Genomic DNA, 16493 nt, shown 5'->3' with positions numbered 1-16493 from the left:
CAGGGCCGCTGTGAGTCCAGTTTTCCCAGAATCAATGGGCGTAATTGTCAATCCAACCTTCGTCCCAGAGATCGCCAATCGTGCCTGTACGACCTGGATCCCAGCGATAGTGGGCTAGCTTACACTACAGAGCTTTACAGAACTCTACAGAACTGTATATAACTCTACACAACTCTATAAAGCGCTATAAAACTTTATAGAATTTTATAAAACTCTACAGAGGTCTACAAAACTATAGAACTCTACAGAGCTGTATATAACTCTACAGAGCTCTACAAAACTCTACAGAGCTCCACAGAACTCTACAAAACTTTACAGAGCTGTATATAACTCTACAGAGCTTTACAGAACTCTACAAAACTCTATAGAACTCTACAGAGCTGTATATAACTCTACAGAGCTGTATATAACTCTACAGAGCTCTACAGAACTCTACAAAACTCTATAGAACTCTACAGAGCTGTATATAACTCTACAGAGCTTTACAGAGCTCTACAAAACTCTATAGAACTTTACAGAACTCTACAGAGCTTTACAGAGCATTACAGAACTCTACAGAGCTTTACAGAACTCTACAGAGCTCTACAGAGCTTTACAGAACTCTACAGAGCTCTACAGAGCTCTACAAAACTCTACAGAACTCTATAGAACTCTACAGCGCTTTATATGACTCTACAGAGCTTTACAGAACTCTACAGAACTCTATAGAACTTTACAGAGCTCTACAGAACTCTATAGAACTTTACAGAGCTCTACAGAACTTTACAGAGCTTTATATGACTACAGAGCTTTACAGAACTCTACAGAACTCTATAGAACTTTACAGAGCTCTACAAAACTCTACAGAACTCTACAGCGCTTTATATGACTCTACAGAGCTTTACATAACTCTACAGAACTCTACAGAGCTTTACAGCAGTTCCCACCCAGAACTACAGTCTCATTTTATTTGATTGTATTTCTATAATTTATCATTACTTTATCCTGGTCAGGGTCGCTGTGGGTCCGTTTTTCGTTATCGTTCGTTATTGCTGTGGGTCCGTACATGTACACGTAGACGCCCGACCAGCTTGGATCCCAGCGATAACGGGGCTAGCGTGTTTTTTTGGCTGCGCCACCCGAGCGCCCCTGAAGTGTCTTATAGTCCAGAAAACACGGTAACCATTACTGCATTAAAAACCCTCGAGACAAACATACAGGCGTCTTCATTACACCTGTTAAGTCAATATAAAGACTAGTGATTGCTCCCATTGAATTGTGGGAAATGAATGGGCGTGTTCACCTGAGAGAAGGCCGTTCAGGCCGGAAGCATCTTTAGATCTTTAGATCAGAACGTGGCGCCGGTTCTTCACCCTTCCCTACAGGTACGTGTCATGTTCAGAACTACTCAGACTCTGATTGGACGCCTGTAGAGGCGTGTCCTTAAGCAGCGCGTCTGATTGGCCGGGTGAGACCTCGTCCTGAGGCGCTCCGTCCTGCCCGGGTGTCCGAGGTGTAGAACCGTCGTTCTTCTTACTCCTCTTGTCTGCTTTGTGTCTCTTCTTCTTCTCTGCTTTAGTTTCCTCCGGCTGCTCCAGGATGGTGGGGTTCTGCCGCAGGTCCCTCCGACTCGGCGGCTCGGCGACCATGATGGCCCGGGCGCCGTGCATTCTGGGAGGGGATTTGCAGTGGAGCTCGCCGTGGGTTTCCTTCCAGCGGCGCAGCTGAGAGAGGTGCTCCTTCTCGATGTCCCGCTCCGATACGGGCAGATCCAAAATCTGGAGGGGAAGAGATGGACACAAGTTAAGGACACAGGACAGGACAGAGCTGCTGGAGGTTCTAATTCATCTCAAATGTGTTCGGTAGGGTCGGGATCAGGGCAGGATGCTGGAAAAGTAAGTTAGAGGTGTGTAATTGTAACTGTATGCACTAGTTAGCAACATGTGTGGATGAAACACCTGAACTCATGGTTTAGGACAGGTGTCCTCATATTTTTGGCCAAATAATGTACAGCGGTACCTTGAAACTCAACGTCATTTGGTTCTGGGAGTGGCGTTGAGGTTAAAAGGACGTTGAGTTTCAAGGTATTTTTCCCCATAAGGATGTTTGGGGAACCTGTTAATGCGTCCATGGTCCCGTGTTGCTGCAGATATTTTAGTCTCATGTAAAATAATGAGGTTGTTTTTGACACTTAAACACTGAAAATAACACAAATATAATATAAACACACTGAAATACAATTACAAACAGTTAAACATCAATAAAAACACATTAAAAGCTGCACTTTAGTTTTACTTCTTTATCGTTTCCTGACGCTTCTTAATGCTGGAGATGCTCGATGTTGGAATACCGTATTCCCTTCAGCACCGGCGCATTCACATGAGAAGTGACAAAACCGCTTTTGCGCTTAGCGTGACTTATTGTAGTGAAACAGCGAGTGAGGAATGTGATTAGTGGAGGAACGTATGAGCAGTAATAATGAAGAGGAGTTTAGTCGCTCCTGTCTCCTTCTTTTACTACATTAAACCACGTTAAGCTTTATTTTTAGACTCTGGGAGAAGCTGATTCTGATTCTCACAGTTTCTCAGAAGCTCAAGCTGTAACACAAGTTTAAAAGTGAAACAGGGAGGAAAATCCAGATAAACACAGATACACGTGGAGCTGTAACCCTGGATCTGACGCTTATTTCCACACTGATATTCCACATAAAAAAGGTGAACACGTTAAGTTTAAAGGAAACGTCGAGTTTAAGGGTACAAATTTCTCTACGAAGGGCGTCGAGTTTCAAAGATTTTGAGTTTAGGGGACGCTGAGTTACAAGTTACAAGAACTACAGTTGTAAACTTGGTTGTATATTATGGCGGTGTTACTGCAGTTACACACTCTGTCCGGTAGGTGGTGCCACATGATCCGAATCCGGGACGAAAGTTGCATTTATTCATTGAAAACAAAAGCTTACAAAATTATAACGTTTTTAAAATCAAATAAGCGATTTCTTTAAAGTTTATATATAATAATAATAGTAATAATAATATATACTAGATAAATAATTTTCATTTGTCACTTTTTCATTGTATAATTTGATATTTAAGGTCTTCTATTTTGCAGTTGCATATTTTATTGTCATCTTCGGATCTTTTTATCCTTTTTTCATCACCAGTAAGGTGCAGGTTCGAATCTCAGAGTTGCTATAGGCCGGCTGGGCGTCTAAATAGACAAAATAGGGCGATATGTCACGGACCGAAAGCGCTGTGATAGACTGGTGCCCAGTGTTTCCCTGATGATGTGATGATCTGATGTAGGGGCGGGTCATCGACTGAAAAGGGGTGGGGCATAACGAGTGACGACGGCCAAAAATATAATAAATATATAATAAAAATAAAACATTGTTAGCTCAATACCTCAATTTCATCTTTTTTAAAGAGTTAGAGGACTCCTAATCCCCCGCTGGTCGAGGTCAAGAAGCCTCCTCCTCCAGTGAGGTTTTCATGCAGCAAGAGAATCGAGTATATCCAAATAAAAGTGTTACCTCTTTAATAAGGAAGCTCTCCTGCATGTAGCGCGGCTCGATGGCCCGAAGCCGCTCCATGGTCTCCCACTGACCCGGACACGTCTTCAGCTTCTCCTGAGATCCCAGCATGCATTTCAGCAGCACCAGCCCCACCCGGAAAATGGTTTTCACTCCTGAACAGAGACAAACATCGTGATGGGTGCAGCGGATTTGGAATGTGTGTGTGTGTGTGTGTGTGTGTGTGTGTGTGTGTGTGTGTGTGTGTGTGTGTGTGTGTGAAGCCCACCCTCACAGAAGAAGATGTCCCACACACGCAGGACCGATGACCACGGCAGAGTGCGTGAGAACGCGCACATGAACCACTCGGTCATGTAGAGCACCGGGTCGATCTTGTGCTTCTTCAGGTGTCGATGGGCGACAGGCGACGCCCGCTTCAGTAACGAAAACAGGATCTCTCCGTCCAGCTGGATCGCCTCCTGCGCACACAGGTCAGAACATCGGGAGACATTAACGCACACGGTACGATCAACACAGCCATAACATTAAAACCACCACCTGTCCATGTTATCAGCTCCACTTACCATATAGAAGCACTTTGTAGTTCTACAATTACTGACTGTAGTCCATCTGTTTCTCTACATGCTCTGTTACCCCCTTTCACCCTGTTCTTCAATGGTCAGGACCCCCACAGGACCCCCACAGAGCAGGTATTATTTAGGTGGTGGATGATTCTCAGCACTGCAGTGACACTGACATGGTGCTGGTATGAGTGGATCAGACACAGCAGCGCTGCTGGAGTTTTTAAACACCGTGTCCACTCACTGTCCACTCTATCAGACGCTCCTACCTAATCGGTCCACCTTGTAGATGTAAAGTCAGAGACGATCGCTCGTCTATCGCTGCTGTTTGAGTCGCTCATCTTCCACCACCTAAATAATACCTGCTCTGTGTGGGTCCTGACCATTGAAGAACAGGGTGAAAGCAAACTAAAAAGGTATGCAGAGAAATAGACGAACTACAGTCAGTAATTGTAGAACTGTTGGCGGCAGATCAAGGAAGTTTCGGTCTGTGTTCCGGTTCATTCCAGAGCTGATTTACTAGCGAATGCTGTGGCTTAGAATGGATGTCCCAATACTTTTGTTCATATATCGTATATCGGTGATCAGCGGTTGATTTTTAACCTGGTTTAATTTTTATCCGCTCGTTGAAACGTGGCGGTTTTAGAAGATTAACTTCCACAGCCTGGTTCTGCTGATCAGCACGAGGGCGTCTACACTGAATCTTTACACCCGTCGCATCAGCAAACGTGTGAGTGTGTGTGTGTGTGTGTGTGTGTGTGTGTGTGTGTGTGTGTGTGTGTGTGTTCCCTCACCAGGCCGGCGCTGTAGTACCCGGGGAGATACTTCTCACAGATCTGCACCAAGCTCCAAAACGCATCCTGAAACATAACGGCAACAAACCCGCAAACGTGAGCACAGAGAAGCGACACGAACGACAGAAGGCACATTTACAATCTAGCCTGACAAGTATGTTTAATTTTATGCCAAGATACACAGATCAGGCATAACATTATGACCACCTTCCTAATATTGTGTCGGTCCCCCTTTTGCTGCCCCATACACAACAAACTGCGCTGCTCTGTGTATTCTGACACCTTTCAATCAGAACCAGCATGAACCTGTTCAGCAGTTTGAGCTACAGTAGCTCGTCTGTTGGGGAAAATGTGCCAAAGTTCCAAATTTAATTATTATATATATTATAAGATTTTTACATTTTCCCCCTTTTTCTCCCCCTTTAGCGCATCCAATCGTTCAGTTTGCATCGTGCTTCCTCTCTATCTATGCCGAACCCCGCCCTGACCGTGGAGATCGAAGCTAACAGCAGCCGGATGCATTGTTTGGCGCCACCTAGCGTCGCATGCGGAGAGACACGCCCTAAGGGCGCTCTTCCCCATCTCTGTGCGGGCGCCTCTGATCGGCCGGCAGAGCTCGTAATCGCACTCTGACAGAGAGAGACCCGCGTCCGGTTCTTTGTCCCGCCCCCCCCGACTGAGCAACCGGCCAATCGTCGCTCATACAGCCGGTGAGGCAGAGCTGGATTCGATACGATGTACTCAGAATCCAGCTCTGGTTGCGGCGCGTCTTTTTTTACCGCTGCGCCACCTGAGCGGCTCGTAAAGATTTCACGGTGGCGGTAGATAAGCTAGCACACCAGTGCTGAGATTCGTGCCTAAACAGAAGGGAGGAAAGGCTAACTCGTCTCTGCTGCAATCGCTTACCTCCGCGGGCATATGCATGAGCAGCACAGCAGCGATGGGAGCCTGAGCCTGGCAGTACCCCTCCTCCGGTCTGTACAGGGTATACGCCTTCAGCACCCGGAACAGATCCTGCTGCCTGAAGATCAGAGGTGAGAAAGAACACACAACCTTTACTCAGGTGAACACGTCAAAATTTAAGGTAGAACCTCAGTCGACCAATTGGCTGTGCTTGCTTACACACAGAAGCACACACACACACACACACACACGGTTCATCATACAGTAGTTCTGGCACACTCTCTCACCCGTGGCCTCCTCGAGCCGCGAACATCTCATGGAAAGGAAACTGCCGGTGGAGATCCTTCTCGATCACGTCCACCCAGTTAGGCTCGCCACACTTATCGTCCAACTCCTAACACACACACACACACACACACACACACACATAGGTCAGGTCATAACACACCCCACACCCTCACAATGAATAATAGAATCATTGAGATGAAAGGAGAAGCCACGGGAACGCCCTGTTCTTTAAAAATACACCAGATAGCATCATGGCACACACCCAACATTCATCAAACAACACCAACACCACGACTGACTGGGAGATGACTGTAACCAGGAGTCCAGGAGAGCAAAACTATTCTTGTGCTTTGGGTGGGGCAGAGGACATTCCTGAGTACATGACCAGCAGTGTGTAAACGCCTCACTATAACCTTATGGACATCACATTCAAGCACAGTGGCTCGGTGGGACTCCTCACAGTGAGAAGGTCCTGAGTTCACAGATGAAGAGCTCCAGGTCCTTTCTTTGTGAGGTTTGCATGTTCTCCCACGTCTAGGTGAGTCTTCTTTGGTGAATGAGGTGGATTAAAAATACCTGTCCTGTCATAAATGGAACCTAAGTGTGAAACATCACCTTCAAATTACCCCCCTTTTTCCTCCCAGTCTAGTCATATCCAATTCCCCAGCGTACCTCCTGCTCTGCTTGCACTACCTCGGTCATTGGACATCACATGTCCAATCTGTGGCCCACCCAGAGCCGTATCACGTATGTAGAGCCACGTTAGGCTCCATGTGACCCCACTTCACTCGCACAGGAGCCCGGACCAGTCCGGGAAGAGACCCTGTCCAACCTTCCCTCCCTAAAACACTGCCGATTGTGGTTGCCAGGTTGGTGACGAGTTCCAACACTCTGCAGTGAAATTCTAGTACATTTGGGAAGGTCAGTCAAAAGGTCACAAAAGATGTTCCAATTCATCCCAAAGACGTGCAGTGAGACTGAGGTCTTCTCAGACCTTGCTTAGTACAGGGGACGGCTCTGGAACAGGAACCGTCCTTCCCCAAGCTGTTGCCTCTAATACGAAAGCGTATGATTTGTTTATCTGTGTTGCTGAGTCCTCACCTGGAACCTGTTGGGGTTCTGCTCCCGTTTCACCTTCCCTCCACACAGATAGAGCCACGCCCGACCCCTCAGAGACGGAGGGATTCCCTTCTGACAGCGTAACTTCACCTACACACACACACACACACACACACACACACATTGGTTTCCACCGCCACCCACCCCATAAATACATTTACAGCACTTAGCAGATGCTTTTATCCAAAGCAACTTACAGTATGATGACACTATACTGCCGCTCAGGTGGCGCAGCGGTAAAATACGCTAGCACACCAGAGCCGGGATTTCGAACACATACGATACGTTTCGAATCTCAGCTCTGCCATCCGGCTGGGCCGGGCAGCTACATGAGCAACGTTTGGCCGGGATAATGCTGATCAGGGTGTGGCTCTCCGTGTACAAGGCTCGTCGCGTATGAACTCGCCTCGTGCAGGTGAAAAGATGCCGTCGGCTACTGCACACATGTCGGAAAGTGTATCCTCAGTCGGGGCGGGGGTCAGCACCAGTAGAGAGGAAACATAACGCAATCGGGTAAAAATCGGACGCGCTAAATGCATGAGTACCGATACCGCGCTCATTAACTCGTACTCGTACTCGCAAACGAGGCTCCGATACTAAACATCCGATACCGTGAGCCTAGTGCACGTCGCTGCGTTACGCCCGGTTCACACTACACGACTTTTGCCCTGATTTTCGCTCGCCGGCCAGTCGGCGCTGGATCTGCCGGCTCGGGAGCGACTCGGCGTTCGCTCGGCGATCGAAACTCGGCTCCCGATCGCTGAGTGTGAACCATCCGACGACTCGATCCGACCGGCTCGCCGAGCGCTCGAGTTTTCTAGCAGGTCAGATATCTGATCCGAGACGTGCGACTGGGAACGAGTGACATGTGGAACAGCCAGTGAGAACGCAGGATACGGTGTGAAGGGGAAACGCAGGAGAGGAGTGTAAACAGGTGGGACAGGGGGATAATATAGTTTATATCAGAATACATCAGCACACACACACGTTTTACAGTATTTCTGACCTGATCGTTCTCTACAAAACACCGACATTGCAAATATATTTATTAACCTCCAACTCACTACAGAACAATCTGTGCTGCTCGTGTTGCCAAATCCACTCAGATTCATTTATTTTTCCTCCTTGATTTCATCACGTCAGCGCACAAACACTTTGATCGCTCGCTACTTGTTGACGTGCATTTTTGGACGTGGTATCATTAAACTTCTCGTCACTTCTCACGTGTGTTTTTGTTTAAAAAAAAAAAAAACGGTATTCTAAATAGGTATCGGTATCGGCAAGTACAAAAATACACGTACTTTCACTCGTACTCGGTTGGGAAAAAATGGTATTGATGCATCCCTAGTTTAAACCAATGACCTTTCGATTACTAGTGCAGAACCTTAACCACTTTACTGCCAATCGCTGCAGCCAGTGCCCCCTCATCACTGTTTAAGAGTGCAGGTTTCCACACAGGGAGGTACCACGGAGGGAGAGTCACGCTATGCTCACATATTCTTACAGTGAGAAGAAAAACATCCGTCCCTGCCACTCGACACAGCCAAGTAGGTCTGTTGAACACATAGCCAGGTTGGTAGCACTGCTGAGAACTTAGAGTCTGCAGCAGCACGATAGCGAGTTAGACCGCTGTGCCACCAGACCACGCTACACCCACTGACCCAGTTTTTCTTTCAGCTGTGCAGTATTTTTGGGGTCGCCAGAGCGGATGTGGTCTGTATACCAGATCTAGCACAGTTTGCCCTTTACTGGCCCTATTTCTATCCAAACTCAGGACGAGCACTGAACGCCCAGCCTCCAACTCGGTCGTTAGCCAATCAAGACTGCGTCCATGCAGATGCCCGACAGGCCGACAGAACCGCTGAGATTCAAACCTGAATCCCCGGGTCTCAGTAGTCGCAGAGAAAAATAATAGTAATTAAATAAACGTGTACACGAGCGCACCCTTGTGGAGGCTTTATGTTACATCTTGTAAACCACAGTGGGACCAGATTGTACAGAGAGAGTGAGATGCATTGCTTGTGCTGTCACCTTCTTGTGCCTCTTGCTCATCCATTTATCCCAGCTGTTGAGCATCTCGAGCCATTTGGCTTCCCTCTGTCTCAGCACCTCGGGAGGAACGTCTTCGGCCCTGCTGGAGAGAAGACGGAGCTGTTAAAGCGCCCGTTCTTTCTTAAGTCGAAAATCAGAATGCAAAAATTTGGCACATAAAAAAAGTCATTAAAATATTTAATCAGTAGAAAAGGCACAAATTCTCACAGACAATTTTTGTGAAAGCTTCTCAGAAGAGCGGCTGTTCCAGCTAAAAAAAAAAAATCACATAGAGGGCGCTCTATATTAATAACATTTGTTTTTTTAAATGGGACGTCGCAGTAAGCTCATGGTCAGGCGTCCAAATACTTGTGTATCATACAGTGTATATATGCCTTATATGCTTTGTATATTTCCCATAATGCAGTGTGAGCATACTATTACAAATTTCATTATTTTCCATTTCAGTTTCATCAACCGCTTCACCCTGATCAGGGTCACAGTGGGTCAGGCTCTATCAGGAAAAACTGGGGGTGAGGAATATACTGGCATACCCTGGACAGGGTGCAAACCTATTGCAGGGTTTAGGCCACCCCGCTTCCCCCATGCTCCGATATAAACAATCGTGTCTGTGTAGACGCCTGGCCGGGCCGATAGCACCACTGAGATCCGAACCGTGTCTCACCAGAGCTTAGGTAGCATAACAGGCACAAGGTCTATATAAATTCAGTAGGTGCTCAGGTGGCGCAGACATGACCAGTACCTGGGGGAGGGGGGGGGTGTACTCCAGGGTATTCCTGCCTTGACCCCCCACGACCCATTGATATTAATCAATGACAACATGAGGAAACACAAAATACAGTGAAAAAAGGTTGTGCAACACCTATATCACCAATGTAGGGTGCTATACGTGATATGTTGATATATTACATTGAATTCAGAGGTATAAGATACACACATGGCAAACTATGGCAACAGTGTTAGGAAGGGCCTCTTCTCTTCCATCACAAATGAGTTTGTCAAGCTTGGTGTGGAGGAGTCCTGCCCACCCAGGAGTTCGTTACTGGTGCGCAGCTTTAACCGGACAGACAGGTTGACCCAGCAGGTCAGACCCCGAGAGTGACGTCCACCTGCGTTATGGGACGTTCATAGTCCCGGCTGGTTTGCGCAGGTCGATTCTAAAGCCTGGATTATCAGGATATCGGATTACACAGCCGAGCGGACGGACGTGGTCGCTGTGTTCATGCATGGAACGAATAAAGGAGGCCTGAAACTGGATCTGCGCGTGGGAGTGAAACTCCTCACAGGAAACACACGCTCGGGACAAACAGGAAGCTCAGCGCCGTGGAAAAACGTCCTTTCTCCTCGTTCTCATCGTCCTTCCCCGCCAAACTTCGCTAACAGGAAGAAGTCTGGCGAGAATTAGGCTGTTGTTTATGTTTGGCTTGTTTATTTAGGGTCTTGACACCAAACTTTGTTGAGCTGCTTTACACTGATGTCTTGTGTTAAATAAATAAAGCTTTATTCAACAGGAGAAAGACTGTCGACCAGCCTGGCGCCCACACAGGCACGACTGGCAAGGGATGATCGGTTGAATGAGTTTTCAATTTGTGTGCAGTACCAACCACTTCTCTTCATCTGCATGAATGATGCTGGTTCATATGGAGATCTGTATCACGTACGGAGAGTCACGCACCAATCTCCATTATTCCCTGTCATAACTGCAGCAGTTATGAGGAATCCCGACGACCCTTCCTCCCTCCCTCGGACCAGCCAATCACTGTCCGTATAGGTGCCCGCCTTCTAAAGATTCGAACTCTCAAGTTCAAGAGGTCAGCTCTGGTGTGCTGGCATGTTCTATCTACACCACCCGAGTGGCATCTACATTATCGATGCTTGATTGATGGATAGCAACGCATGACTCTATGTACTCTATACCGGTGGTCCACAACCACCGGTCCGTGGGTCATTTATTACCGGGCCGCACAGAAAGGATAAATAATTAGAGACGCTACAAGAGCAAATAAATTTCCGATACTCTTCAGGTGTTATTGTCTCCAATCACCACTAGGTGGGGGCAGGATTCACACTGATTCTCCATTCTATAGTTATTCCATTTTAAATCCCCCCGCCACCTGTTGGTCCGTGAAATTATATCTTATATGAAACCGGTTGGTGGTGCAAAAATGGTTGCTCTCTGTAAGGTGAGAAGAAGCGGTCTGCGGTCTGGGCTCTCCTCAGTAAGAAGGGGGTGTGCACCAGAAGATGAGGTTAGAACTGAGGAATTGGATACGACTCGACTGGGAGAAAAAGAATAAAGTTTTTTCATGAATGGACCTTCTGGACGTTTCAGCAGTGAGGAGATTTCGACACAGTCACATGACCTCCACACACGTGACTGAAACTGCTGACAACCTTGATATGATAAGGTTTATGATCTCTATGATCTGTAGTATTCTGTAATAAACCCACCTTCTGCACACCTGGTCTGCACTGTCAGCTCTTTTAGACCAAACTAACTCTCAATCTCGAACAGGTTCCGTTCAGGTTTATTAGAACCTTGGTGCCATTTAGAGAACCGGCACCAGACAGGGAGTGTCATTACTTTCTGGTGGTGCTTTCCAGGTTCTCTTGAAACTCTGGAAAACACCAAACACACACGTGACACGCTCACGTACGGCATCACGACTTGTGCTGAAAACCTTACTATTCTTCACTTTCAAGCTGGGAACAAACGGTTCCCGGTTCGGCACCTATTTATTTTTGGTAATAATGCACCGGACTGGAACCAAACCGGAACTGAACCCATTCCACGTTGGTCGGAAAGGTTCATGCGTGTACACAGCAACCCAAACTCAACCACCTATGTGCCACACAGTCAGTGAATGAGATTTGTGCCGAGTCATGTAGATGGAAAACAGAAGAGGTGGATAAAATAATGTAATCGACATAAAGGAGCATCTTCAATTTGAATGACCCAGAAGATGTAGACTTTGACTCAAGGGCTTTCAATCCAACGTAAAGCAACTAAAAGAGTCCTAAAGAGGATTCACTGAAAAGTGGGTGATGATTTTAATGGTTCGAGGGATCACGGCAAACACAAGTGGAACAGTGGCCTCACTGTCAGGAACAGATGCCACTTTACACGGTCGCCACCCCAGAAGAACCGCGGTCACAAACACACAGGACTGAATGATCCAGTCTCAATATAAACCACACCATGAGCTTCACAGACTGGAAGTCACGGCTTCACCAAAGGCTACAGTGGGAAGTTGCATCCGTCCGTGTGTAGAGCACAAAACCTGGACCCCTGAACAATGAGGAAAGAAAGATAATGAATTTTCACTGTGTATGAAGGGTGTACACAAATAAACTCGCCCTGCCTAACAACTGTCGCCTGATTTTACTCACCATGTTCTGAAAATAAAAATGTAAATAAACCATAATATCTACAGAATACCACCGTATTACTGACCAGCCATAACATTAAAACTACACTCACTGTCCATGTTATCAGCTCCACTTACCATATAGAAGCACTTTGTAGTTCTACAATTACTGACTGTAGGTCCATCTGTTTCTCTGCATGCTTTATTAGCCCCTTTTCACCCTGTTCTTCAATGGTCAGGACCCCCACAGGACCACCACAGAGCAGGTATTATTTAGGTGGTGGATGATTCTCAGCACTGCAGTGACACTGACATGGTGGTGGTGTGTTAGTGTGTGTTGTGCTGGTATGAGTGGATCAGACACAGCAGCGCTGCTGGAGTTTTTAAACACCGTGTCCACTCACTGTCCACTCTATTAGACACTCCTACCTAGTCGGTCCACCTTGTAGATGTAAAGTCAGAGACGATCGCTCATCTATTGCTGCTGTTTGAGTCGGTCATCTTCTAGACCTTCATCAGTGGTCATTGGCTGGATGTTTTTGGCTGGTGGACTATTCTCAGTCCAGCAGTGACAGTGAGGTGTTTAAAAACTCCAGCAGCGCTGCTGTGTCTGATCCACTCAGTGCTTCTCGACATTAACAACAGGACCCCACGACATGCCATTATTTAGAAGTTTTAGCCTGATCAACATATATATTTTTAAAATGCACATTTCTTTGCTTCTTTATGACTAAAGTTTGGGCACCCTGGTCTATTTTTGTTGCTTATTTAAATAAAAATAGGTTAACCAAGTCTGATCTTAAAGAAAAGAACACTCAGCCGAGTGTAAGCGGACGTGCACTCCTCTCAGTGATGCACTGGGATGAAACGGTCATGGGCTCGAGAGTACTGGTTGTACTGGGATGACAAAATAAGTCACATATCAATAAATACTATTTCTTTGTTTGTGCTTCATCGTTCAGAGGTGACTAAACGATAAATAAATACTCACCGGTCTCCGGAGCTCTGTTGGGGTCCACCGATGAAGCCGTATTTATCGGTCTGCCGGTCGGCGCTGGTGAAGCCATTCAGCTCCAGATCCGAGTCGAAAGAGTCGCCCTCCTTCTCCACCAAACTTTCCATGGTGCCATGCAGACTTCTACTGTCTCTAACCTGCACCCCGTTCCCTTGAACTTCTATTCTGGCCATGTCTAACATCCAGTACTTTGTTGAGGTTAAGAGCTGACAGTATCTACGATATTCTCATAAAGTGTATCGTCACATATCAGTATCGATCGATCGATCATATGATCATATTGCCCAGCCCTGAATGTTTCACTTACATGTTTAAATGACAGGTATGCTGAAATGCTATGACATATTTATAAAAGTTGGCTAATACAAGTTTATAAAAGGCTGTTTTTTTATTATTTACACCTATTATTTATATTTTGTATTAAGAACATAGTGGCTGCACTTCAATATTACAATCAATTAAAGTAAAACCAAACCAAATTAGTAGCTAAATTCTAATTACACTCAAATAAACTACATGTATTATTATCAAAATACTATTAAAATGTTAAAACACAGCACTTGTTGTAATATCAACCGCTAAGACTTCACATGTTCGTTAAATGAAATTAAGCCATTATCAGTTATCAGTACAAGCTAAACGGCTAACGTTAGCACGTTCTCTTAGTTTGCGAACTCACTTAATAAACTAAAATATAAGCTAAACGATTACAATAATGTTAAATAGATTTAATTCCCATGTATTTACCAGTATACTGGTCTATGCCAGGCATCTGTCAGCGCCCAAGTGTTTGTTATTGCTAAGCTAACGTCAAACTACCTGAGCGGCTCCTGCTGCACGGCTTCCAAATCATAGTGTTTTCACTAGCGCTGGGAGTCGAAACCAAAGAGTCGGCTCACCAATTCTAGGCTTTTTGTAACGAGTTCGATTCAAAACTTCTGATTGAAGTGGAATCAGTGATTCCTAAAATGATTCATTAACGTCTAGCTTTACTCTGCTGATTTAAATGGATTTATTGTAGTTTAAAGGTAAGCAACATAACAGTTAGAGTAAAAATGTACTTACATTTAAGAAATCACGAGTATTTGTTAGGTTGGCAGCACATTTACTCAGTTTTGTTTGTAATTATATGTTTTTGTGGTACGTTTTATTTATTGTAGTATACTGTGTTAGAATTATGTTTTAAAAATGTGTTTTCCATAGTAATAATATAAAAAGATCAAATAAAACAATTTTTTAAAAAGCTGGTAACGTACGCTGTGAAAGATTTGACAAAGAATCAGAATAGGTGTCGATTCTTAAATATTCAGAATCGCTCATTCGGTTCAAATCCCTCCCATTCATCTATAAACCACAACAACAACAACAGCGCTAAACTTTATAAATCCAAACTTCTTTGTTTAAAACTACACAGTTAAACACTTAACAACGCGCAAATTTGTGTATATATCAACACAGATGTATTAATTTAGTTTGCTTTTAAACCCTCCTTACTTAATGGCCTTTATTAGTAAACATTAGCATAGATAATCCAGACCAACACGATATATACAGAAGTTTATATATAAACAAGTATAATTTTTATGTATTTTTGTTTGTTGTATGTGTATTGTATTAGTGTACATTAAATTAAAACCCAACAGAGCTTTTATTTTATATGTTTTTTAGAAAAATAACGATGACTTCCAAGTTAACAAAATTACGTTCTGAGAACGTTCCCCAAACGTTCCATTTTGGTTGTGGGAACGTTGCATTGTTATTTTGTCCAGTTTTCTTGATGTTCTCAGAACGTTTTTTTAAAGTTATGAAAACGTTCATAGAACGTTTCCTAAACCTCATTTGCAACCATAATTTAACGTTCTGGATACGTTGTCTTGGAATGTTCTAAGAACATTTAAAATAAGGTCGGCAATGCAAACATATTTATTAAAAAAATGTTTTATCATCATCATCAATCAAATTCAATTGAATGAACGAAAAATGAAAAAAGAACAATCTTTCAATTTTTCTATCCCTTATAATCTGAGGTAAAATCAGTTAGAATATATTGTATTTATTTTATGTTATTATTATTATTATTATTATCAAGCAATTAATTTAAATTAATCAATGGAAAATGGAAAATAAATATATAAATTCTAATGGAAATGAATAAATAGAAAATGGGGAAAAAAACAAATAAAGTTAGGTAGTAATTCAGGGCGTCTCTGCATTCTCCACCTGCAAAGTAAACAAAGAGGTTTTTTAAGTATCTCTGCATATTTATCAGTACATGTAAAACATTTTACACTGTAACCAAGTCATTCTGAGCAGCTAAAATACAAAGATTCCTTAAAGTTATGTTGCAGTCTTTAATTTAATTTAAGTCTTCAATGTGCAAGAGGCGTCTGTGGCTCTTTTTTAATGGTTGAATTACTCGTATGTGTGATTTTACACTGAAAATCAGGAAATAGCATTATTATTATTATAGAGGTACATGGCGGTGTTTAATATGCCATAAAATAATTAAACAGCCAGCTTGATAAAACAAAATTAAGAGGGAAATCATACTAGTGTTGTGGATGTTTTAATATTTATTTTTTTTGTAAATATTGTTTCTGTTTTTGTATTTAAAATAATCCAACTAAGCAATTAATCATAAACATAATCACCAGATTGATTAGGAAAATAATCATTAGTTGCAACCCTACATGTGAAGTGAAGCGTTTTTGTTTTGTGCAAACACGTTAGTTTCGGATTATAAACTGTTCAGACAAATGTAGGATATATGTCACATTAAAAAGCTACGGGAAAAAAAAAAAGACTAATTTAGAATTCATCTTTTTATCTAATTAATCTTCTTTTTACTAGTCCACCGGGTAAAAGTGTCAGTATAAGAGTTGTAGT

The 16493-nt window shown here is 44.1% G+C and overlaps 1 protein-coding gene across 3 annotated transcripts; it reads right to left on the bottom strand.

Annotated features, from left to right (window-relative positions):
• Positions 1–905: 905 nt before the first annotated feature.
• tbc1d10ab (TBC1 domain family, member 10Ab) lies at positions 906–14385 on the bottom strand. 3 transcript variants are annotated; one of them, XM_063013969.1, is made up of 10 exons: positions 14355–14385; positions 13584–13823; positions 9204–9306; positions 7155–7262; positions 6053–6159; positions 5769–5883; positions 4863–4928; positions 3777–3966; positions 3509–3663; positions 906–1757 (listed from the first exon to the last, which is right to left on the bottom strand). In XM_063013969.1, exons 2-10 carry the CDS (start codon positions 13787–13789, stop codon positions 1359–1361), a joined length of 1449 nt encoding a protein of 482 aa, XP_062870039.1. In that variant the 5' UTR covers positions 13790–13823; positions 14355–14385; the 3' UTR covers positions 906–1358. The 3 variants fall into 3 exon arrangements, with proteins under 3 accessions (XP_062870039.1, XP_062870038.1, XP_062870040.1); XM_063013968.1 differs by lacking the exon at positions 14355–14385 and having other exon boundaries at positions 13584–13886; XM_063013970.1 differs by lacking the exon at positions 14355–14385 and having other exon boundaries at positions 9204–9303; positions 13584–13886.
• Positions 14386–16493: the final 2108 nt, after the last annotated feature.

The sequence above is a fragment of the Trichomycterus rosablanca genome, chromosome 18 (genome assembly GCF_030014385.1).
Source record: "Trichomycterus rosablanca isolate fTriRos1 chromosome 18, fTriRos1.hap1, whole genome shotgun sequence".
In the NCBI taxonomy this organism is placed as follows: domain Eukaryota; kingdom Metazoa; phylum Chordata; class Actinopteri; order Siluriformes; family Trichomycteridae; genus Trichomycterus; species Trichomycterus rosablanca.
The sequence above is the reverse complement of the archived record's forward strand: the minus strand, read 5'-3'. Positions and strand labels throughout refer to the sequence as shown.